The sequence below is a fragment of the Thermobia domestica genome, chromosome 5, assembly GCF_964235325.1.
Source record: "Thermobia domestica chromosome 5, izTheDome1.hap1.1, whole genome shotgun sequence".
In the NCBI taxonomy this organism is placed as follows: Eukaryota; Metazoa; Arthropoda; class Insecta; order Zygentoma; family Lepismatidae; genus Thermobia; species Thermobia domestica.
The window spans coordinates 21149569-21175372 of NC_137458.1; the positions used below are offsets into that span (position 1 = coordinate 21149569).

At 35.1% G+C, this 25804-nt stretch overlaps 1 protein-coding gene across 2 annotated transcripts in view; it reads left to right on the forward strand.

Annotated features, from left to right (window-relative positions):
- The first annotated feature begins 1777 nt into the window (after window positions 1-1777).
- LOC145685783 (uncharacterized) overlaps window positions 1778-25804 on the forward strand; it is a 54101-nt gene continuing 30074 nt past the window's right edge. For both annotated transcript variants that reach the window (XM_081758310.1, XM_081758311.1), the window contains exons 1-4: window positions 1778-1951; window positions 8033-8235; window positions 14850-14941; window positions 24290-24375. In XM_081758310.1, coding sequence (XP_081614436.1) covers window positions 1819-1951; window positions 8033-8235; window positions 14850-14941; window positions 24290-24375 — 514 coding nt within the window. In that variant the 5' untranslated portion in view covers window positions 1778-1818. The remainder of the gene's footprint in view (window positions 1952-8032; window positions 8236-14849; window positions 14942-24289; window positions 24376-25804) is intronic.

Sequence of the window (25804 nt, forward strand, 5' to 3'; positions counted from 1 at the left end):
TAACTAGGTCCTGGAACGAGGGGCTGGAAACTTGGAGAATCACGTGTTTCTTTACCCCACAGTATCGGCGCCCATGGCCATTCTTGAGAAATTATTGTTCAGAGACAAAACAATTCACGGGTGAATGTTTGTCATGATAAAAGATTGTGGCAGAGCTACCAATGATCATATTACATTTCTTTCTCCTGCGACTGAAAAGAAAGTCAGTTCTACACAATTTTTTTATGAGATGAAGCTTTAGTAGATTACTACTTAATTTCTAATATCCGGACCATGAATGATGTATTCCAGGAATTCGAGACATCAATACAATCTAGGGTTGCCAACCGTCCGGTATTTTAACGGACAGCTCGGTTCTTGACTTACTTGTGCGGTGTCCGATACGATCTCAAAACCGGACGTTAAATGTCCAGCAATTTTCCTCTTACTAGTTCTGTTTTTTGTCCTATTCAGAGTATTTTTTAATTCCGTGGAAAGTAGATTTAGTTGAAATGGATTCTAAAATTAACCACATTTGATAACCAGCTGATCACGACCATTGCGCAATTTCATTCCGGATCGAATTTGTTGTTCCGTCGCAGTGATGTTATTGTTTGAAGGTGGCAGTGATGCCAATTTGGTTTATTTTTGACTAAATCTAGCATACTTGGAGAGGTATTTATCCATATAGCCTAGATATACGAAATACTTATGACCTTAAATATAGCTTATTTTATGAAACTCTTTTGCCATTTTATGCCCTTTTTTTATTAGCCATAAGATGATTTCTAAAAATACTTTTTTGTTTGAAAATAAAGTGTAAACTTGAAAATTAAACCTATCAGTCATTATATACAATCGTATTAATTGATTCCTTAAAACAGATGATGTTATATTCCGCATCAAACCCCTGTTTTTAGTTCTTATTAAATTCGAACTCCGAATCGCTCAATTTTATGTGAAGTAATTATTTTCGGGTCGTTCACATTTTTGACGAGCTATGATGTCGCAATTTTAAGAGTATACGTACTCCAGGAGGGCGTCCGGTATTTTCATGTTCAAAAGTTGGCAACCCTAACGCAATCATAAGCGCAATCCAAGGATTACGTTATTCCTTATACTACAGTATGAACCATTATTAAACGAGAATCAACAGCTGTACTTCCGCATTTTTATTTTTTATTTTTTTAAAGATAGTCTTCATTCTTCCCCATTCTTGCCCACACTTGTGACGACATAATTGGGCGGTGTTATGAAACAATCATTCAACCCACAACGAGTCAGTTTATGAGGAAATCGCAGTTATAGGTTTCTCAACTCCATAAGATATTATCGTATGTGGGTTGACTTTTCTCTTTATAGATGGCAGACCGATCGCAAATGCGTTACCAGGATTTTATAAAATTATGATCCTTACATATGTTCGAACCCCCTAGCAGGGTTGACTCATTTTTTTTTTTTTTTTTAATTTTGTGGGTTGACTGGTTCTTGCATAACACCGCCCATTTTTTTAAATAATTTATTTTCTTTGGCGATTGTGAATAAATCAACAATAAAACCTATTTTACTAAATAATATTTCATACGTGTATTAAATAATTACGCACAGTAATGACTATTTTCGACTTTTGTAATATAAAAAAAGTACATGATTTATAAGAATCTTTAACAAGACAGTTTCGTTTTATTTTTGTTTCAAATTTATCCCACATAAATTTATATCCAATACATACTTGAGCATGCACTCTATTAAAATCATTATCCCATTAATTTTATTACGTTTCTATAATTTTAGACTCCTTGTTTCAAATCTAAGAGTTTAATCGAGTAATGTTCCAAGATGGATCCTAAGGAAAAAGCTTTGGCAGAAATTCGAAGATATTTCCCTAAGGATGAATGGAGAACTATGTCCGACTATGAAAAGCAGCGCCATGTTAATGTATTGGATAACTATAAAATGATGGTACAACTTGGTAAGCTATACATTGTATTCTTTATCCTTTGTTTGTTGTATGTGTGTTATAGTGAGAGAGAGAGAGAAAGGTTGTAATACAAAGAAAGTGTGTTTTATGCATGGTATAGGCTACAGTAATCTCGCGTGCATATTTAAATATAAGTCGCATATTTAATTTTTACCCACTATTAAAAAAATAAACAATATTTGAGTGTAAAATCTGTCCGTCTCCTTTAGTATCTTCTGCTACCGCGAGCATGTGTTCCTTGTGTCCGAAATTCTCACTTCGAAAAAATGTAGAAACCGTTGCACTGGAAGCAGCTGCAAAAAGGGCGGCGATTGAGGGGGGGGGGCAAGAGGTGGCAGTTGCCCTTTACTTTTTTGAAGTGACCCCTAATATATAGACCTATAGAAAAAAAATAGTTTCATTTGGAAACGTGGTTCATAGAAAAAATGGTGTCCTATAATATTTGCCGTTGCGTGAGTACATATGGGTTATTTGTCTTCTCGTGGAGTTTAAGAAAGCTACAGGAATTGCGTTTTAATTGCAATTCAAAGCAATTAATATTGCAATTGCGTACTTCTTTAAATGTCGTAGCATATGCTTGTGGTGTTTACTGTCTTTCATTTTCTAAGAGTAATAACATACATTTTATGACGTGTGGAATTAAAAATATAAGTTGTTCATTAATCCCCACTTTCAATATGACTTTAACAAAACAAGCCTAATTATTCATTACTATGATTAATATCCTTTCTATTTATTTGTTTTGCTAATTTGTTACTCAATAATCTGATCACACAATTTTCCAGACAGAATTTTAAGATATTCATGAGCAAGTAATCAAATCTCTTCTTACACTTTTGTTGCTTAAGATACTACTTGCGTTGCTCTTGTCAATTTACTTACCGTAATAAAATATGAAATACAACATACGGTGTTTTAAGTGAAAAAAGATATTGTTCTACTAGTTACACAACATTTTGTCAAACAAAGTGTTAGAAACAACCAGGAAAACTAACATTGATATACAAATATTTAGACCATGTATTGCCCCCTCACTTTTAACGTCCAATCACCGCCACTGAGCTGCACTGATCGCCAATTTATGTTTTTTTCGCTTTTAGATTACATTCTATATCAGATTTTTCACTGTTGGCAATGGAAAACTGAGCTGAGCATTTTTCAAAATGTACACCACTATCTGTCTTTCTTCATAAATGAGTAGAGAGATTATAGTTTTGAATTTATAACACACTTACGTTTTCAAGGCATCTAAAAACAATTCAGACAAATTAGACTACACAGAAAAGAATTCTCACAGGCTATACCTCGCCCTCTTCACTTCCAATAACACTACTAATGGAAGCAAAAATACTTCGTACCGCAAGTTGCAAATGGGCTAATCAAATTCATTTGTACTATAATCAAATAATTTCATTTGTATTATAATTAATTAGACACGTAATTAATATTTCCTCTTGTGGTTTGTTTTTATGAACATACAGTGAAACTTCGAGTATGGTTAAAAACTTATTATTTTTTTTAAAAGTCGATTTTCGGAGCGTAGGATTATTTTAAGGAATGATGGAAAATTTTGACTTATTTACTTAAAGGATGAAAATGAATATAGGCAGGCCAGCCCGCTTTAACCCCTTCCTGGCTACGGGTCTGAATCTGAACCACCGTCATATGTTCAACTATTTATTCTTCTTCCACTGGGAATCGAATATAGTTTATAGTCCTCGTTATAGTCCTGCGGGGTGAGATTTAATTCAATAATTTAGGATTTAGATTTCTGGGCTTTCAGTATCTATGGCCATTTAGCCCGTCACGTATGAGGGATAACGTCCCTCGGCGAGCACACTATCAGGGGAAAGGGAAGGAAGGAAGTGACAAGGGACCTATAAGTTAGGTACCACGTCGACATTTGCCTGGTGTGAATGAAAAAAGCCCAGGAAAACCTCATTCAGGATGGCTAGCCTGAAAAAAACTTTGTACACTTTTTCGATCGAGTACCCCTACTGAGAATCGAACCCGGTTCGTGATAGAGAGTATGGTAGCGCAGCCAAGGAGGTTCGAGAGTCTCAAGACTTTGACTCCAGATCTAAGTTCTCGTCACGGCATTCTGAACACCGACCATTTGTGATATAAGAAATTTTTAAAAAGGAACAAACAAACAATAAAAAAAGGGAAATGGAGAGAAATTATCGTTTAATTTGCTAGTTAAAAAATCTTCAGGGGTACAATTTCGGAATTTATATGTTTTTATCCCTGGTAAAGTCTACATATTTTTATTCTCTTTATATCCCCTCCTCTCCGATCTCTGAAAATATCGGGTTATACTATCATTCAAGAAATGCGGTAAAATATTTGAATTTCTCTTTTCTTTCTTTCTTTCTTTCTTCCTTTCTTTTCTTTCTCTCTCTTTTGTGTGAGTATTGAGCTACAGAAATTCTGGGAGAGCTAGGGCACCGTAGCACACCAGGAGAGGCTGTGTGAATGATAACACTGGTCTACATATGAAAACTTTTTTTCTGCTGACTGAGATATTTGACTTGTTTTTTTTTTTTAATCGAGGTCGCTGATTCCAGTGGTGTAGTTAGTTTTTGCCTATCACGTCAGAATTTTACACAACCGGATCATACTTATACTGATAGAAGTTTCTTATTTGTTCCATATATCTTAGTAAGAAACTTACATTAAATATTGTACTATTGCCTTAATATTAATATAAATACGGAACAATTTACGATAAAATTACTGGCACCCACCCGCACATATTATACTATATATATATATAGAATATATATATTTGATGCGCAATATGATGTTTATGGTTCCAGAATATTACGTATGGAGTAGTTTTACGAACCTATTTGTCATAATGAATTTAGACTTGATAGAAAGTTAAACAAATCCAATACATTTTTTAATTTCATTTACGACCTCAAGCTGATAAATGCACACAACAAAATAACACAACGTGCTTACCTATTTAGGCACAAATCTTCGTTTCTTTGATTTTCTGGAGTATGGCCTCCGGAACGTCACGCTGCAAACACCAGCGATAGTCCGCCATCATGTATTCGTTCCACCTTCTCTGGTACCGATTCTCCATGGTTTTGATATACTGGTGAAATCGTTCACCCTGTTTTTCACTAAGGGCACCAAGATTGGAAGAAAAATAGTCTAGATGGCTGTGTATGAAGCAAAGCTTCACACTCATATTTACTCCTAACTTCTGAAATGTGGCCAACAAATTGTCAACAAGTTCCTCGTAGTCGTCCGCTTTAAAATTTCCAAGAAAGTTTGTAACAACGGCACACAAAGCATCCCATGCATCTCTTTCTGTGGGGTTCATCGTTTGTAAGAACTCTTTATCTTTCATTAGCAACCTTATCTGGGGGCCGTCAAAAATACCAGCTTTCACTTTCTCCTGTGTCAATGCAGGAAATTTCGAGCAAATGTATTTGAAGCAAGCATCATCCTGATTCAAAACTTTTACATACTGTTTCATTAGTCCCAGTTTTATGTGTAGTGGATGGATTAACACTTTCTTAAAGTTAACAATCGGTTCGTTCTGGATGTTTTCCACTCCCACTTCAAAATCTACTCTGGCAGGCCACAATTTTCATACCCAGTGTTCATTCCTTGTACAGCTGTCCCATAAACAAATCAAGCAAGGATATTTCGTAAAACCTGCTTGTTTGCCCAGTAACATTGAAATTACCTTCAGGTCGCCACACACAAGCCATCTATCATTCGCATAATTTATCTTCTCAAAGAGCATTTTCAATGTTTGGTAGCTTTCCTTCAAATGTGTGGAGTGACCAACAGGAATGGATGCAAACTTATTGCCATTATGCAGCAATACACACTTTAAACTCCTCTTCGAAGAGTCAATGAAGGACCTCCATTCTTTCGCGTCATAATCACATCCCATAGCTTCAATTAGTCTTTTTACATCCGTACAATACACAAGTTCTTCATCTTTTTGAAAATATTGTAATTGATACTCTCTCTGTCCCGATATACGATAGTTGTTCCTGGTGCAACATATTCCTTTCTTTCAGTCTTGAGCCCAGCAATTCTGCTGATGCTTTTGGTAGAGTAAGGTCGCGAATTAAATCATTTAATTCTGATTGAGTGAAGGGTTTGCATGAATTGCAATCATCAGACACCACAAAATCCTCGTCACTAGGGTTCTGTATTTGTTTTGACAGAACAATCGTCATCATCACTGGAACTTGCAAACGTACTGCATGTAGGGATAGGAATTTCATTATGTAAGGAACAGATCTTCTAGCAGAGTGAAGATCAGGATACTGAATAGTATGTTTAGATTTCGTGTTCATACCAGATACATTTACCATACAGAAATAGCAGTTATTTACATGATTTTGCTCCTTTCGCCATACCATTGGGATTCCAAAACTAAGGCTTGTTCTTCGACCCTTGCTTCATTGTTTGAGATTTTCTACACAGGTCCTACATACTTTATGTGGTGCCCATGGTTTATCTTGGTCGCCCAAGTTAATTCCGAAATATGCATGATACACTTTTCGTATAAATTCCGAAATATTTGTTCGTTGTTTCGGGGTTGTGAAAGAACCACAAATATAGCAAAATATATTCGGATCGTTTTTACACTTTCTAGGAATAGATGTCATGTTATTTAAACTCGGTACAGCTGCCAACTTGATCAGAATGTGTGTAGTCTACACTATAGTAGTTGTAATCCTGTAGATATCACTACACCAATACAGCGCATCAATACTAGAAATAACCAGATCAGTAAATGTTCACAAAACTTCCACAAAATTCTAGCACACCTTTCGCAAGCTATTATCTCGCCGTGTTTTCCATAAACAAAGAGTACACCTTAATTCGTCATCCTGCATAAAAATTCAGCTGCGAGTGCTCCCTTATTTCAACCTTTTTACATACGTAATATCCTCTTCAATTTTAATTGAACATGATTTTGAATTACCTATACTTTATTTAATATATTAATTAATTCTTACGTAATAACTCGTAAAAATAAAATTAAACGTAACAGTGTATGTGCTGCTATCTTGTGACATCTTGTAGAACTACGTTACGATTAATTGTTCTAAAGCATACATGAAATATCAGATAAAATTTCATTTTGTGAAAATATCTGACGTGATAGAGAAAAACAGATTTCATTTTTGGATTTAGCACACTCGAATTATTGAAGAACAGCTGATAGCCTCCAGTCTGCAAAATTGATGTAGACCAGTGTAATAAAAGAATTGGTGTAATGATAATGGGGGAGAAAACGGGAAAACCTCCAGAAAACCCACCTACACGATGAGTTTACCACAAACTCAAATGGGCTCGAATCGAACCAAAAGTGATCTCTTTAGCATTGATATCCAGTACCGGTACCTCCCAATGTAGAAAATGTCTTAATAAGACAGCTGATGAAAACCTGAGTGAATTGAATTGAAGCAAGACAGAATTCATTGGTTACTTTTGTTTCTATTATAACTTTCGTGTTTGAAAGGAAAGAATATCAAATCTATACACGATATGTAATGAAATTTTAGCATTATACCTAATCAATTATTATTCAGTTTCAATAAGAGATATGAAAAATTTCACATCTAGTTGTTTCAAATCCTTTTTCGTCGATAACGTGTCAAAAAAAAAATGGTGTGATAAACATCTGGGATGAAACCAAATAGAAGCTCAATAATTGAACCATGTGTTTCTTCATTAAATATTCAACTGTTTCCAGAATTTCAGTCAAGTGCTTCAAACTGAAAGTACTTTATCAACACTGAATAAAATAAGATTCAGATTTTATATCCACTTTGAGTGTATGTAAAAAATGCCAGAAGTGAGAAAAGATATTTTAAATGTCTTAATGATTATAAAACTCTAACTTAAGTAATTTCCTAAAAAAAATTAATTCTTTTACAAAAAAAAAAAAAAAAAAAAACTAAGCAGTTTTTAATTCTGTAAAAGATTGTATAAAATGAGAACACAAAAGACGAAAAATGTGATTTGTTCGGCTTCGATCGAACCAGGGATCTTCAAACATTATTATTATTATTACTATTATTACAGGACTAAACCCTAGAAAACCAGATTTTATGTTGAACAGAAAGAAGAAACCAGTTCCTGATTCTGACTCGGAGGAAGAAGAATGGAAACCAGAGAAGGAGAAAATAAACCGGAAGCCAGTAGGCATTGCGGCTAGATTTAAGCCACCATTCAAAGAGGCCCAGAAACGAAAAGTCTCGGCTACAGTAACCAAACCTACTTTCGAGGTAAGAAGCAAAATCTGTCAGACATGTACCCTGCAATATACTTATAGATAGTTATGAAACTCATGGAAACATTTTGATTAAGTACAACTTACTTGATTAATAGGGAGTTGTATTTGGTTCGTAGTCAGAACACTAAGACAGGGGGGGGAGATAATTTTTGGGAGGGCTAACTTGAGTTCAATTTATATTTTTGATTGTTTCTTTCTAAATATGTATTTATTAAAACAAGCAACTGGAACTTGCAAGGGCACTGAAGATAGTTGTAAAGAGGCTTGAACCTCCTCTGGCTACAGCCTAGCAACGGATCTGCGTGGGACCACCTTAGACTCGTAGTACAACTTGTACGCAGAATTAAGGCTATCACTGGAAAACCATTTGCACAGAAATAGTTAACTATTCATGCAATACAGACTCAGTTGTGTTAACGACTTTGCAGGGGGAAATCTTCAACGGATTCGCTGATTCAAAACTGACCATAGACGTCCATTAATGTTCAAATCGGGGGATTTAGCACACCAAGTAGATGTTGAAGTTGATCTTAATGCTCTTCATACCACGCCCAAATAGGTCTGGTTGTGCGTGTATGCATTTATCACATTGCCATCGTGAAAGACTAAGTTCTTAAAGACAACATCTGTACTACAGAATGCACCTAGTTACCTAAAATTTCACTCTGTTCACTAGCAGTAATACTTTCTGTAAGTGTAATAGTAGGCCCAAATATATATCGTGAAATTGCTGCCCACACCCAGTTTAACACAAAGAACTAAGCATCCGGACCATACGGTTCTTTGGATGTCCACTAGTGACCTGCATTGGCCACTTGGCTGACACTGCTTTTTCTTGAGATCAGGTCGGACTCGAACCGATTAATTGCAGTTCTTTAATAATCATTGACTTTCTTTAAACGATAATTGGAATAAAACCAAACGCTGAAGTCTGTGTGCACACAGATGGAGTCAAAGGTATTACAAACAATGCAATATTTACCGTTTGTGTTGCTTAGCGGCGGTATGTTTATCGGGCCGGGCCGGGCTCGGTCCAAGAATATTTAAAATCATCTAGCCGGGCCGGGCTTGGGCAAAAAAGCCTCCAAAACTTGCCGGGCTGTAATGGGTCTAGGTTCATTATTATAAAATAATGATTGAATAGATTATAAAATGCAAATCTATTTAGATATTGCTCAAAATTAGTGATGAGCAAATGCAAGACCAAGACCAAGACCGGGGGAGTTTTGGTCTTGCACATCCAATCTTGGTCTTGGTCTAGCACTGGAACCCTTGATCTTGGTCTTGGTCCTGCATGCAAGAATCTTGCAAGTCTTGCATTTAAGAAATCTCAAGCTTTTCATAGGTAAATTTTACTATGGATATAAGGGATAATAAACTCTACAATGCGCCAATAGTAATGGAAATACAATGTATGTTTCTAAATGTAATATAGTTTAACATCGTGTAAGTATGATGATAGTGTAGAACATAGGTGATGACCTTTATTTTTTTTTAATGGGTGCCCACGCTTCACTACTTATAAGGTATGCCTAAATCACAACGTTTCGTAATCTTTCTATATTTTTTAACAGATCCAACACTCTAAGGGCTACCAAACTGGGGAGGCTACGCCTGAGACGCATGAAAGAAAATCAAGACGGCACAGATTATTGAAATACCATGAATTGCAACATTATTTTTACACTCTAAAGGCGTCAGATCTTTCTTTTCAACCAGGATTAGCTACTCCTTGTATTAAACAAACTTCCAATTAAATATTGAGATTTCGTTTTACTGATTCCAATATGTACTCTGTGGGGCAGAAACATTGACATTACGCAAAAGCGATGAAAAAGTTGCAGGCTTTCGAAACATGGGCATGGAGAAAAAAGGAGAGAATTAGGTGTGTTGAACGGAAAACGAATGAGAAGGTGTTAGAAATATTAGCAGTAGGGGAAAAGAAGAAGAATTTTAGATATTGTTAAGAGGAGGAAGAGGAACTGGTTAGGATATTGGCTGAGGAAGAAGAGGAACTTATTAGGATATTGGCTGAGGAGGAAGTGTATTATGAGGAACGTGCTAGAGGATATTGTGGAGGAAAGAGGGGGAGGGAGCGAAGGAGACTAGTTGAAGGAAGGTATTAAAACAGAAAATTGCTACGTCAAGACGAAGAGACTAGCTGAGGATTGTCGAACCTGCTCAGGCAGCAAGTAACCTGTCAATAATCGCAGAATAGCTATTATGATGATGATCATATGTTTAACAATATTGACCAAAAAAAAAAAAAAAAAAAAAGGAGAGAGAGAGAAAATTAAAATAATAATTATTATTATCAAACCTATTAAAATTTTAGAATAATTTGAGTGAAAACTGAAAACGACTCAACTGTCTATGTCTTTTGTGTAAACTCAATTTATATAAATACTTTTGACCTGTATTAGAGATAAAAAATAATGGCATCAAACTCCAAGTTATTTGAAGCCTTACTTGTGAATATAGATTACTAGCATCAATTACCCACTTCGTTAGGTAAAACTAATAATAATAATAATAATAATAATAATAATAATAATAATAATAATAATAATAATAATAATAATAATAATAATAATAATAATATATTTCGTTAGTCAGTCACTTTTTACTATTAGTAAAGCGCTCTCTGATATAGGTCGTTTTCGATTATTTTATAGTTTTCTTTCCTCCTCCTCCCCAAGTTGTGGGGCTGAATTTGGATTTAAACGGCATCAGAAATGTCACTCTTCGTCTCAGATACACCGAAAACTATGGATTCGGCTCTAATATCGGTCATTTTCAATAAACTTATATATCTCCTCCTCCCCCATGTTGCAAGCCACGGCATTGGAACTGTCATTGTTCATCTCAATGACCTCGAAAACCATGACTACGACATTGATAATTGTCATTTTCGATAATTTTTATATACCTCGTTCCTTCCCCAAGTTGCGGTGCTGAATTTGCATTTAAACGGGATCGGAAGTATCACTGTTTACCTTAGCGACGCCGAAAACTATGGATTCGACACCAATATTTGGTCATTTTTGATCATTATTATGTGTCATTTTCGATCATTTTTATATATCTTCCCTTTCCTCCGCCAAGCTCCGGGGCTGAATTTGGATTTAAACAGCATCAGAAGTGTCACTGTTTATCTCAGCGACCCCAAAAACTATAGATTCCGTTTTATTGTCGGTCATTTTCGATCATTTTTAAATATATTTTCGCTCCCCCTCCCCTAAACTGCACCGTCAAAATGATATGACAGAAACCATCTCAGGTCCGATCCTCATCTATGTTGAAAATGAGATCGAGTTCGGTCGAGTGGTTCGAGAGTTAATAAATTTTATTTATTTTTGTACATTTTCCATTCCTCTCCCCCTCCCTAAGTTCTACCATCAAAGTGATTTGATAATAAACACCCCAAGTCCGAACCTCATCTATGTTGAAAATTTGATTGAGATCGATCACCTGGTTCAAGAGGGATGAAGTCACAAAGACAGTCACTTATATATATATATATATTTTTACATATATATCTCCCTCCTCCCCCTCCCCTACGTTGCACCGTCAAAGTAAAATGATAAAAATCGCTCCAGGCCTGAACTTCATCTAGGTTGAAAATTTGATCAAGATCGGTCGGGTGTTTCAAAAATTATTAAGTTTTATTTATTTTATATATACAGCTTCCTCTCCCCTCCTCCTTCCCTAGGTTCTACCATCAAACTGAAACAAATTCTACAAAACTTTCCAGGACCGAACCTCATGCATATTAAAAATTTGAGAGCGGTTCAAGAGATATTAAGTTACAAACTTAGTCACTTTTATTTTTATATACATTGATTTTTGTACATCTACCCCTCCTCCTTCCCCCTTCGTCAAAGTGAACTGACAGATAACATTTCAGGCTTGAACTTTATCTATGTTAAAAATTTGATCGAGATAGGTCGTTTGGTTCAAGAGTTATTAAGTTTTATTTATTACTTATAACTCCCCCCTATCCCCTCCCCTAGGTTTTACCGTCAAAGTGAAATGATGAAAACACTTTCAGGCCCAAACCTCATCTATGTTGAAAATTTGATCGAGATCGGTCGGGTGGTTCAAGAGATTAGGAATCACGAAAATAGTCACTTTCAATTTTATAATATAGATAGTATAATGTTATATCCAGGTCCGAAACCAGCGACAGAGGTTTGGGGGGGCACGAATATGTTAGGTGGGCAAGTCATTAAAAATTTCCTTAAAAATATCTTAATTGTGATTTTTGTAGTGGTGTCTGGAGGGGTCACGAAAAGTTTAGGGAGGCCATCCCCCCCCTCTGGTTGCGGGTCTGGTTATATCGTTCAATCCAAGATGTGCCGTATGCCTAAGAAGGCTAAAACAATTATTCAACGTATAAGCATCCACCCATGAAATCAAACTTGCGGTCACATGCACTAAGTTTTTGTCAATGTCATGAAAATGTTATTTTGATATTAATTTTATGAGCAGGCATTAAAAATTCCCAAAGGATGCTTGAGTCTCGGACCCAAGGCGATACCCATGTAGTCGACACCTATGGTGTACGGTATTACCGATGTTCATTACTACAGAATATTTCTCTTTAGTTTTGGAAGAAGAACACCACTAATATGCTTTGAAATGAAATGAAGTATCTAGTTTAACGTCCCACGATGAAGCACTAAGGCTAAGGGAGACGGTAATGATGAGAAATGACTGAAATGGTAGAATGAAGAAAGTAAGATAAAACGAAGAAACGCCGAGAAAATCTACGTACACAGTGTTTGTCCACCAAAAAAGCTCACATGGCGCAAGATGACACGTGTGTGGCTTGAAAACGAGCAATAGAGGAGGGTTACCAAAGAGTACGCACGCCCTAAGAGCGCGCAGCGCCAATTACGCTGAAGTGGTAACACACAGAATTATTATTGCTACGCTGTTTTATGAGTCTTTGTATGAGTGTTGATACGAAGAAAACAGAGGTTAACGTATAACTCCAAACAGAAAATACAGATAGAAATAACTTCTTTGAATTCTTTATGTAATATATAAGTAGGCCTACTCTTAGTTAAGAAATTTTTCTGATATAATAGCTAACTACAGTACCTTTGTTGCATGGTAGAAAACATGAATGTAGATAGAATTGTTTACCATGGCTTAGTTTCGGGGATCTTGCATGTGCAGCCACCTGGATGAATTTCACTCGAATTGACTGCTGTTTCGCAAAGAGTGCGCGTTAATGAGTTACCAAAGAGCGCGCGCGCGTACTCCTTGAGATAATTTCATTAAGAGTGTGTGTGGGTAGCGGCATTAATCATACAGACTACATGGTTAATCTCTGTAGTTAGTTAGTTAAGAAAGCGGAATGTAACAATGTTTTAATGGATTGTAAAATTATTTGCAATTGTTTGTCTTCAATTCGAGCACCAACTGTAAATCTTCTATAAGTATTATTTTCAATTTACGGAATTTCTTAAATTACAATGACAATGATGATGACCTTCTGTTCTGTCCGAAGATCCCCAGGCATGGTGAATCTATGGTAGTTTGCTATTGCCTTTCATGGTATGGCGACGACGTCCTAAGTAGTGAGGAAATGTACAAAGGAAATGATCAAAATGAAAATCCTGGAAGTGTTTCGAAGGAAGATGTTGAGCAAAACATGGCTCCGATTACCATAGAGAAAGGGAAACGTCTTACACGTACAGAAGCCGCAACTTCAAAAACGTCTGTTTATCCGAGATACATCATTTCTCTTCCAAAATAAAAGAAATACGACAAACTGCACATACCAAACGTCGATCTGAAATTTTTACTAGTGCTCCATTTCACAAGGTCCTTCAGAGCAAACGAATTAAAGGAAATGTTAAGTCAAAGAGAAAACTTTTTTTTTATCTCAATGAACCATCCAGTTCAACAGAGTAAACTGCAGCTGAGATCAACCAAATTTCAAGCCCAATGTGTCACGAATTGTATGAAGAACCAATTGACGAGGACTGGATTCAATGCATTAATTGTGAACGATGGTGACATGATCAGTGTTCGTCTTACGAAGGGGATTTGGGTTTCAAGTATGATAGGTGTTGAGTGCGTCCTCTTAGGGACCACGAAACGCACTCTTTGGGACAGTGGTTCTTAAGAGTACGCATTTGTTTTTTTTTTTTTTCACTTTTTAACGTATATCTTCATTTCTATATTTAGTAGTAAAGTTTTCATTTCTTACAGTGTAGCTTAACCTTCAATTAAAATTATATTCAATTTATATAATTTTTGCTCCATTATTTTTGGTGCTTTTTCAAGATGAATATTAAGTGCGTGCTCTTTGGTAACCTTCCTCTATCTACAGAAAACGACCTACTGTAGCTATATGCTAGAGAGGCAGATCGACTCACAAGGATTGCATAAACTACTGGGAACACATCCACTCTAGCAGCATTTTTACTGAAGCCAAGAAATTCGTCTCCTTCTTCTTTACATTCTATAAAAAATTCAAGTAGTGCTGGTACTTGTGCAAGACTCTTATAAAAACTGCAAGACCAAGATTCTTGCCCTCATCACTACTCAAAATATAAGTGTGATAACATGTATAATATGCTTTCTTACCAGACTCAGCCGCTGGAACAATTGAAAAGTGATGAGTTCACAACTTGTGATGGAACTGATGGTTTCCGTGGATTTTCTGAAAATGAAATTGAAAGGTAAGTTTAAATTATATATAATTAACTATTAGCCACTATCTAATTCTACGCAACAGGCTTCTTACATATGTTATATATGTAATTTTTACTTAACTCATGTAAATTTATGTAAGGAAGCACATTTAAAAGTAAATAAACTTTTATGTAAAATAAATAAAATCTTACAAACTGAAACACTTAAATTCATAGTTATCCAAAATAAAAAAAAAAAAAACTTTAAACTAAAATCTTACAAACTAAATAAAAGTGCATACAAAAACTAATTGTACAGATTTAAAAAAAAATATATACTATGTTGTTCGATTTAGTTGACTCATTCAATACATATACTATCTTGACAATCCATGAAATCGATATATGTTTTTTTTTTTTTTTAAATGTAGTCAGTTATGCCATTTAACAGTGATATCTTTAAAAACAACTTGAATAAGTATGTCCCGTACCGTCGTAGGGTTACCAACTGGCCGGTACTTTATCGGCCTGGCCGGAAATATTGCTGTTATTTTGATTAAGGTCGGTGACCGCCGGTACAATCTAACCACCCCTGTGTGATCGGTATTTTGAATTCTGTAATTCGGAATAAAATATCGAACATCGAACTTTCCGCTGTATTATACATTTAAAAATCTATAGTAGTTTTCATTTCTTTAAGAAATTTGATAACATTAAGATTTTATTGTGAAACATCGTTTTTAACAATAGAGATAGAAATTTTTCATAATTGTGCGGCACAAGTATAGCGACAAATTTAAATTGTCCACCGATTGTTGGCAAATAACTCTTAGGCATTTCGTTAGTTCAATGTTAGTTGCATTGTTTTGTTTTAGGTACCTAGCTGCTGCATATGACAACCTTCCATTAAACTTTCAACTTCCTTCCTTAGGACTTCATAAACCAATCTCCTGTAGTTGAAGTACAATTTAGAGTAAATTTCACTTTGTAAATCCAAAATTGTTCACGTAAGGATTAATATGTTTGGGTCATCAGTTTCGATAATTTTAAAGAAGTGGCAGTTATTGGTAAATACAATAAAATGACCAATACCTACATCAGTTTATCATTTTCAGCACAATGTATCTATTAAGCTTATTAGTGAATGTACTAAGGATATGCAGAATACATGTGCTAATGTACTTTTGTGCACGATAGTACATTTCCTTCCCATGGATGGGTTCGAACAGAGATAATTCACACTTAAGCCTATATTAGTATATAGGGAATTTTAACGGCGTGCCGGTAATTTTATTTTCAAGAGTTGGCAACCCTGACCGTTGTCGACCGCCACCTTCTCATCTATTCAATAGATACTTGCGAGACAGCACCAAAATCATTTAGAGTAGAGTTCCACCACATGGTGTCGCTACTGTTGATTTATAGCAAGGAAATATCATTTATTGTATTTTGTAATTGTTACCATTGTTTTAATTTCGTATTTAAATAACTGGATGAGTTGAAAGGAAAAAATCAACAATAGTAAATTAGTTTCAAACGCTTCATTCAAAATTTCTTATTATAATTTAGATAGAATTGAGTATCGATTTGAACTGCGGAATTGGTAGTTTTGCATTCTTGAGAGAATGGGTAGTTACTAATGTGAGCCGTCAAAGGAGGCGATAGCGTTTCATCATCTAGGGACGTGCCCCTTTCTGTACGTAGTTAGTGACGCGAGTCGCCAAAAGCAGTGATAACTCTGGCAGGCACGTAGCCAGGATTTCGCAATAGGGGGGATCCGTGACGTAATACTATGGTTATCAGAACAGGGGCTTGATCAGTCTAAACTATTTTACTGGCAACATACGGTACCCATATTGGTTTATTAGGACAATAAAATGAGGATATGTTAGTAAGTATTTTAATAACAAACTATGAAGAAATCTTGAGTAAAAGAATATTAAAAAAGTATTGAAAAAGATATAATCTTTCGAGGTCATTTGAACTCGGTTCTTCTTGTCTTCTTTCTTCTTTTTCTTATCTTCGTTTAATGCCGTCAAGGATAGCAACAAGATGTCTTTTGGCAGTAAAGACATCCTATAAAATGGATTAGTGTTGCCGCGAAATTGAAAATTTCTTTAACAAGTGTCACTGGAATCTATGTTGCCAGGCTCATATTATTGGGGATTATTGGTATTTCCTAAGTTCTACCTGAAAGTCTATCTGATCGTCATTTGTAGTTCATAGGATTAGCATGGAGCTAGATGGAATTCAGAATGCTCCGTTACAATAATATCCATTTTTAACTTGAACCCCCCTCTCCTACGCACAAAGCTTCTCATAAGAGAGAGTAACCAAACACTTGCTTCAGCTTTATATTTTTAACGTTGATTCTTCTTTTTCTTGTTTCTTTTTGTTTTATCCCCCCTTATTTTTTGTCTGATTCCGAAGGGAGGGGGGGGGTTCCGAACCCACCCCTTGGCTACGTGTCTGACTCTGGAATCGGGCGCAAGAAACTTGCCCTAGTAGTGTAGATTTGTGAATTGAGACTTTTGCTTGCATTTCTAATACATAATGTAATATTTCAAAAAATGAACATCCGCGCACTGAAATTTTACCAAGAAATTTGTTATGAAATTTATTCAATAATACCCCAAGTCATAAACAAGTTAATCCAGTAACTTACTCACTAACTCTTTGATTAGGCCGTTACAACTTGAAATTTTCTATTATTTGACTTTTAGACTGTGAATAAGAAGGGTTTTGGAAAATTTGATATCTTAGAAGAAAGGGGAGGTTGAACGTTTCACCAGATCTCTGAAAGCGTTTTGTTTAGGAAGTTAAAATTTTGTTTAGGTTTTCCGAGCCCCTAGTAAATGGTAAAATGGGGTTTTGTTAAATTCAATCTCTAAGGGTAGAAAGTAGAATAGAGTTAAATATTTTTGCCCTCCACTAGTTCTCCAAAATCGTTCGGTCTCAGAATTTGAAAATTTGAACAACTGTTTTCTTTGACTCTATGCCATAATGGGAAAGATCACTTAGATACTGCGCTAATACATTTGTGATAGTATTGAACAAGTTTGTGCGACTAGAATATGTTTCAGTTCAACTGTAGCATAAAAAAATATGCCTTAACAATCTAAAAAGACCAAAACTTCTTCAAAAACGTGTAAGAAAATACTTCTTAATACTACTACTACTACTAATATTACTGCAAATGCAATAATAATAATAATAATAATAATAATAATAATAATAATAATAATAATAATAATAATAATAATAATAATAATAATAATAGAAATAGTAATAGTAAAAGTATAATAATAATAGTAATCATAAGTAAGAATAAGTAAGAATAGGTAAGAATAGACTGAGTGCGATAAATATCGAAACGATTTTGACGTTTACCTAATAATATTGAACTTCACCATGTGAGGATTAACTTCAGGATAAGATATCTAAGTGTTTTGGATAATATGCAAATATAAAACTGGCCTTTTTACATCCATGGCGAAGTTAACTTTATTTTCCAATATTGTGGGTTTATTTCTTAAAATATTGTCCAATTAATAAAACAGAGGTTGAAATTGTAGTGTCAAATAAATAATATACCCAAACTAAAGTTTATAACATTGATTTTTCTTCCAGAGAGGAGTGGTATATTTTGTACACAACAGAATATACAATAAAAATTAAAAAAATAATAGAAGTATGTTGTTTCTTCATCTTGGTAGTTAGAAACATATCTTACAGTCCAATCTGAAGTTTGAAAGACCAAGATGACATATCTTCTTACATTTAGTAGATCTAATTTCAAAACAATTTCGTTCACTATTTTTACTTATGGGCTTAATTTTGCTGAAGTGCCTGAAGTATAATATTGCCCTGATAAGGTAAAATTTAATAGATCGTCATGAAGTTGATAAAATGAGGAAGTAATTATTATAGGTTGGAAACCAAATATGTTGCAGAATATCCATTTTATTTTGTAGTTTTCTATAATACAGTAACTCAAAAAGCCTTAATGAAGAAGAGAAAGCGTAAGTTATAGTATTATATATAACAAAATTTACGACAAAAGAAACCTTACTACCTATATTAAAATATATCAACTATATTAAAATCGTTATTAGTTGGAATATGTGAACACTCTATTGTAATATTTTTTCCATCTTGCTAGTTTGAATTTGTTAATGAATTATTATGTTAGCAAAACTTATCTCAATATTGGATATGGAGACAAATGGCAAATAGCTGGTTGAATTGAAAAAATTGAAGTGTTAAGAATAACAGAGAGAAAAGACTAATTGAGAGAGTTTTTTTTTTAAAAAAAGAAATGATTTAAAAAACTCGTTAGTATTCTAGTCAGAAATTGTACCTTGAGAGGTGTGACAATAGGTATAGTACAAGGAAAAAGGGGAAAAGGGAGGGAAAGATTGGAATTACTCAATTATATTAAAACAGGTTGGTTCTACGTTAAGATAAAAATGGTAGCTGAGGATCGTAACATATGGACGTTTCTCCACTGATGTAAGTGCCTTATTAGAGATGATTAGGTTTTGACACTCCTTATGGACACCCACCTGAAATTCTATTTTAAATTATTTTGTGAATGTCTAACATGGCAAAAGTTAATCAATTCATGCTTATTTGTGATTTTAACTTCGTGATTTGTAATCCCGAATTCTGCTTTCTAGAATAGGAAAAGAGAAAACTTCTGTTGATTTATGTCAAATGAAAATTATAAAATGTAATATTCTTATTGTAAAATTAGCACAAAAACAATGACCATCATCGTAGAACTTACCTAGTATCAATTAACACTGTCTCTGGCCTGAATAATCTCCTAAATTCTCTTAGGAAGTGGATCAAGATGTTGAATGTATGTGAATATCTTCTCCCTTACCGGTAGATCCTGTAGTTCCAATAAAATATCTGATACCTATTTTGGCGCTTCCTCCATCGCTCCAAATAGCACAATATATTTCCGAACAAATTTAAATCCGAGGACTCTGAGGATCAGATCAGATGTTACAGAGTTCCTAAGTATTCCTCAAACCGTACAACACTCTTTTGGGCCAGTGAACACAGCAATTGAGATCTTAGAAGATGGGATTGCCTGCTAGGTGTTCATCACGAAGATATGGATAATTTGCAACATCCGGTCATCAAAAATGACCAAATTAACATGCTGGGTCATGCTCACATTTATTTGTATAAGTGCTCTCAAGTCATAGCACGAGAAACGCTCCCAAACGATAACAGAATCTCCTCCTGCTCAACCACATTCTTTACACAGTGCGAGTTGTATACTCTTCGCCTTACATTGCACTGTACTAGGTACAACAAATTTGATCATGTTTCTGTCCTTTAGTTTAAAACTTAATTAAATTAAAGAGGTTAAACCGACATGTAAAATCAATTTTCTCATAACACGCAATATTTTTATTGAACAGTCACATGGCATTTTGTTAGACATGAAACAGACATTTTACGTATACAAACAAATGTTTATACAAATTTCTACAGAAATGATGATTGTGATATTTTTCTCTTGTATCTATCTGAAGGAGACTCTTTGATGATAAGCCACCAATATTCAGCAAGTACATTGTTGTTCCATTGTCCACTGAATCGTATTTCAAATGCTGCAACATCCTGATGGAACCGTTCCCCATGTTCATCACTAACATCTAAGTTTTGTGGAAAGAAGTCCAAATGTGACCCCCCCCCCCACAAGAAAATGTAATTTCAGGGATATTTTGCATCTCATGGTTTGAAAGCAGTGCACCATATTACGAACAATAGTTTCATAATTTGGTGCTTTAGTGTTACCAAGGAAACTAGAACACACGAAGTTGAATGATTGCCGTATTGTCTTTTCTATGTCCGACAATGTACATTCAAAGTCACTATTCTGTTTTAACAAAAGAGACACTGACCAAAGCTTAAAACTTTACTTTATTTTAAATTATAATTTGTAACTGTTTCGGATATCTAGCATATCCTTCTTCAGACACGATCGAAATTAATGAAAATACAGACATATATATAAATGTTGTTATAACAGAGTTTAAATTCTTTAACCGTCATATATATATTCATTGTTATAAAAAAATTTTTAAATTCTTTTAACAGTCATATATAGAGTCATTGTTGTACTTTTTTATTTTTATTTATTTATTTATTTTTCTTATTTACCGAGGCCTTCAGCACATCCTATAAGTTTTCGTGTTCACTTTCCATTTAATCACTTCCTTTATTTTTGGTTCTTATAAGGGCCTTTTATTTTTATTATTTTTATTTTTATTTATTTATTTTTTTTTCTCTATGTTATTCAAACTTCCTTGCCATGATTCATTAATTGGTAAGCCCCCTGTCCAGTTCATCAGTTTATCTCTTCCTACCTTCTTTATCCAATCCGCTTCTTTCCACTTCCTTATTATCATTCTTTTCTCCATCTCCAATACTTCCGTCTTATCCCAATTAATTGCGTGATTCGTCTCCTTAACATGTTTGTATATGGCATTGGTATCTTTTTTCTTCCTAACATAATCTTCATGTTGTTTTATCCTTTCTTTCATTCTCTTTCCTGTCTCTCCTATATATGACATATTGCAGTCCTCACACCATACCCTGTAAATGACCCCTTCTTCCTCTTCATTAATCTTTTTAGTTCCTTTTCTATTCTTCTTCTTTATTGATCTTAATAAAGTTTCTCCACTCTTTCTATAAGTTCTGACCCCTCCTTTCTTCAATAAATTGTTCAGTTTCTCCGTTTCTTCTCCCATACTTTCTATGCCATGCCATTTTCCACTCTCATCCTCTTCATTCTTCTTTCTCCCTCTCTTCCTCTTCCTGCGTTCTTCTTCCTTCTCTAACTCTTTCTTGCTGTAACCGTTCGTCTCTAACTGTCTGTAGAATTTCTGTATGCTCTCCTTCCTTCCTTCCTCTTCGTCCTCCATCATTTCTATTCTTCTTATCATATTTGTTATGAAATTTCTCTTTGTACTCCTATCCACGTCGCTCCTCTCATTGCAGTACACTCCCGCTGAGCACTCTTTCTGGTACCACCTCGTAACCAGGCCTTCTCCTTTACGTTACAAATTATAATTTAAAATAAAGTAAAGTTTTAAGCTTTGGTCAGTGTCTCTTTTGTTAAAACAATTAATCCAAAGCCATGAATAGTCTTACTATCACTATTCTGCATGATAATTTTTATTTCTGTGCCAATGAACACGCTTTCGCTTACCTTTGCTTCACTTAGATTTGGGATTGTTTGTCTTCAAGTGCTTGAAAGGTGGGCCATCTCGATTAAATGCTTTGACAAAGATTTTCATCAAACCTAATTTGATGTGCGATGGGGAAAGAAAAACGTCGTTAGGGTTTACGAGTTTTTGAAGTAATATATTCTTGATTCCTGGAACATATGCTTGTTGTGGTGGGCGTGTTTTCCGCACATAATAGTTAACTCTGTCCCGGCTGTCCCATTCACACAAAAAAAAACATCAAAATTTGGTATACCCTTATTGCATACCTGTCAGGGTTCCAACAACTTTAAGGTCTCCATAGATTCGCTACTTGAATGTACGGTATTAAATGCAATGTGTCACGCATTACCTCTTACATTTCTTTTATGTGAATACCATACGCTACTGGGACGGATGAATAAGCACTACCAATATGATGTAACACTTCCTTCAGACTTAACACAAATCAATGACATTTGCCAATCTGCTAGATTGTGTTCATGACCAAACTCCTGAGATAAAAAAATTAATACTGGTACGAAACACAACTCCTCCAATCTCTGAAAACTAAGATAAATTATTCTATTGGATTAGAAACGTGGTGATTTTCACATTTTTCTCCAATAGAGCCCAAGATTTTTGCTTTCATTTTCGATAGATTTAAGTCTTGTACCAAATCGTTTACCTTTTCTTGTGTGATGTGATATGGTGCACATGAGAGGGGTGGTGCTCGAAGTCGACGTTCTCGTTGCTTGAACTTCCTTCTTCTACAACAAATGTACAATTTTCGGGAGCTTTCGGCACAGTAACTCTTCACTACGGGGAACTAGGGGTCTTGCTGACTCCAAAATTAGGATATTGGATGTGATATTTTGATTTTGAAGAGAAGCCCTTCACATCTGTCAAACAAAAGTAACGGTCACTTACATGGTCTCTGGGCTTCCTCCGAACCATTGGTACGGGAAATTAGAGCCTACTTTGCTTTCCTCGTATCCAGTTTTGGAAGTTTCTGGAACAAGAATTTCGAGAGATATGTGGTGCCCATCGCTTATCTTTCGTAGTTATTGACTCCTAATGTTCATTGGATTTAGTTCTTTTCTTTCGGAAATTGGTTGAAATGCCCTTGCATTTACGGACTACAGCAATTATTGTCGAACATTAATAAAAAAAAAAAAAAAAAAAAAACCCAAGCGTGAAACTCATTAGGATCTGTCTGGATTAGAATCTTCTTGCGACAATATTTCTGAAGTATGTTGCATTTACATGTGTGCTAGACTATCCCATATACAGGGTGTTTCAAAACAACACCGACAACGTTTGGGAGATGATTCCTGACACCAAGATAAAACAAAAAGTAGAGACCAATCTGGGTGCACAAATGCTTCCTTTCGGAGTTATAGGCTGCCGAAAGCATGAAAAAATGAGCTTTAAACACCCATAGCTCCAAAATTATGGGACCTACCGTAGTCGGTCAAGACATCATGTAGGAACTAGTATGCGTGCTACCCAAAAATACATGTTTCAGAATTCTAAAGTACTCACGCAACAATTTTGTATAGGGAGTTTGGCTACGGGCATGAAATTTGAAGTACTCACCAACTAACTCTATAAAAATTGTTGTGGAAGTACGACAGGATTCTGAAACATGGATATTTGGATAGGACACATACTAGTTCCTACGTGAAGTCTTGACCCGACTACAGTAGGTTCCATAGTTTTGAAGTTATGGACGTTTAATTTTTTTTTTCATGTTTTCGGCAGCCTATAACTCCGAAAAGAAGCATTTGTGCACCCAGGATGGCCTATAGTTTTTGTCTTATCTTGGTGTCAGGAATCACATCCTAAACGTTGTCGGTGTTGTTTTGAAACACTCTGTAGATACATTGGACAGTCCGCTTTGAAACATAAACGAATCTGGCACTTCATTTTCTGTGTACCACGGGCACTTACAAACACAGTGGCACATCTTTGGTTCGACTTATCATGATGACATGTTTCTCTACAACCAACTGCCACATTCAACCGTTAGTCATAGGTGATGGATCATTTATAATCTCTTGTTAGCAGTGCAACGCCATCTATAGCAATAGAAACTGACCAAAGTGTTTTAGAGAGTTAATTTTTAATCCAGTGTATACTTTTAATTAAGTATCTTTGCTTTCAGGAACAATCCAAAGTTAGCGATTCTAAAGAGAAAAATCAGTTCCCTAGAGAGGACTATTGAGAAGCTTGAAAAGAAGTTACATCCAAGTAAGTGATAATTGAGAATCATAAATATTATTGGTTGAATCTATAGGAGGAAAACAATCAAAGCACAAAAACTGGAAGTTCGTTGAACAAGAGTGTATGTTATTGAAGGTCATCTTATTAATACTTTCAATGTTGCCAACTGCTATAGTAATGTTCACGAATAGATGACTGCACTGTTGGTGAGTATTATATTTGAGTTGTGCGTCGCATCTCAACTGATCTGCTGAATGATTGGTATTTCGGTAAAGAAAATACAAATCGACTGAGATGATACGCTGCATTCAATTATAGCAGTCGGCAGCAGTGCTATCACATGTTTGTGAGAACTGTCATAGCAGTCGACAGCAATATAAGGGTTAAACATTCAATAGCTTGTTGTTTACTCTTACGCTTAGTATTTTTGAATTATGAAAGGAGTTAATGATATCTACAATCCACGGTTTTTAATTTTTTCCTCTTGCACTTTCAATTTTCTTAACATTGTATCTCTCAATTCTGATTTTTTATGTTTGTGGATGATTATTCCGTACAGCTGTAGAGAAATCTGTATCTATAGGGTAGTCCAAAATTATGTATATATTGTTTGACTGAATGTAGTATTTGCAATTCTGGACAGAAAGTTTCGATATGGCACTGTGTAGCTTGAAAGTGGGGATAACGGTCATTGGAATTAGAACCGTTAGTGTATTCCAAACAGGGTGGAGGAACGGTTGTCTCTAGAAAGACCAGCAAGGTCTGAGGAACATGCTCTATCTTTGTTCTTATTAGTCTATTACAACCAGTAGTCATAGATGCACTACTTATCTCCATATAACATAAACAGTAAGATACAGCGAGTAATGGCTTTTTAATTTGGATTCAGCGTCCGAGGAGCAGGTTCTATGTTTGATCTTATTCCTCTATTACAACCTGTAGTTATGAATGTACTATTTCAAGTTGGAGTATTGAATTCAGGTAATTTGGAAGTCTACCGTACTTTCACACTGTGCAACGAAACTCACTTGTTAACGATATAAGATTATTGCGACGGTGAAGAATGAGGTGTCTCTAATACAACTACATATACATACTTTAGCATGTTTTAAAGACTCTACATCAGTGCCCTATTCCGATATCTTATATACATTTAGTTGCATATTATAAGAGATAAATCATAACAATGCGCAACAATACGAACCTGATACTTTCAATTCTTTTTTCCCTGGACTTCCTTAATACAGTATTTCCAAAATACAAAGAAAGTGGCTAATTACATTTTCTCTTTATCCATGCGAAAATATTGTGTTTATGTGCATAAAACCGAAAGAAAATTGAAGAAATGTCTACCAATTCAAGTAGAAACCAATTTTGAATTTGAAATACATGTAGATTCGTATGTTTTAAATCTCCAGTGTGGTTTGAGCAGGTGATTGATTTCACAATATCTTCA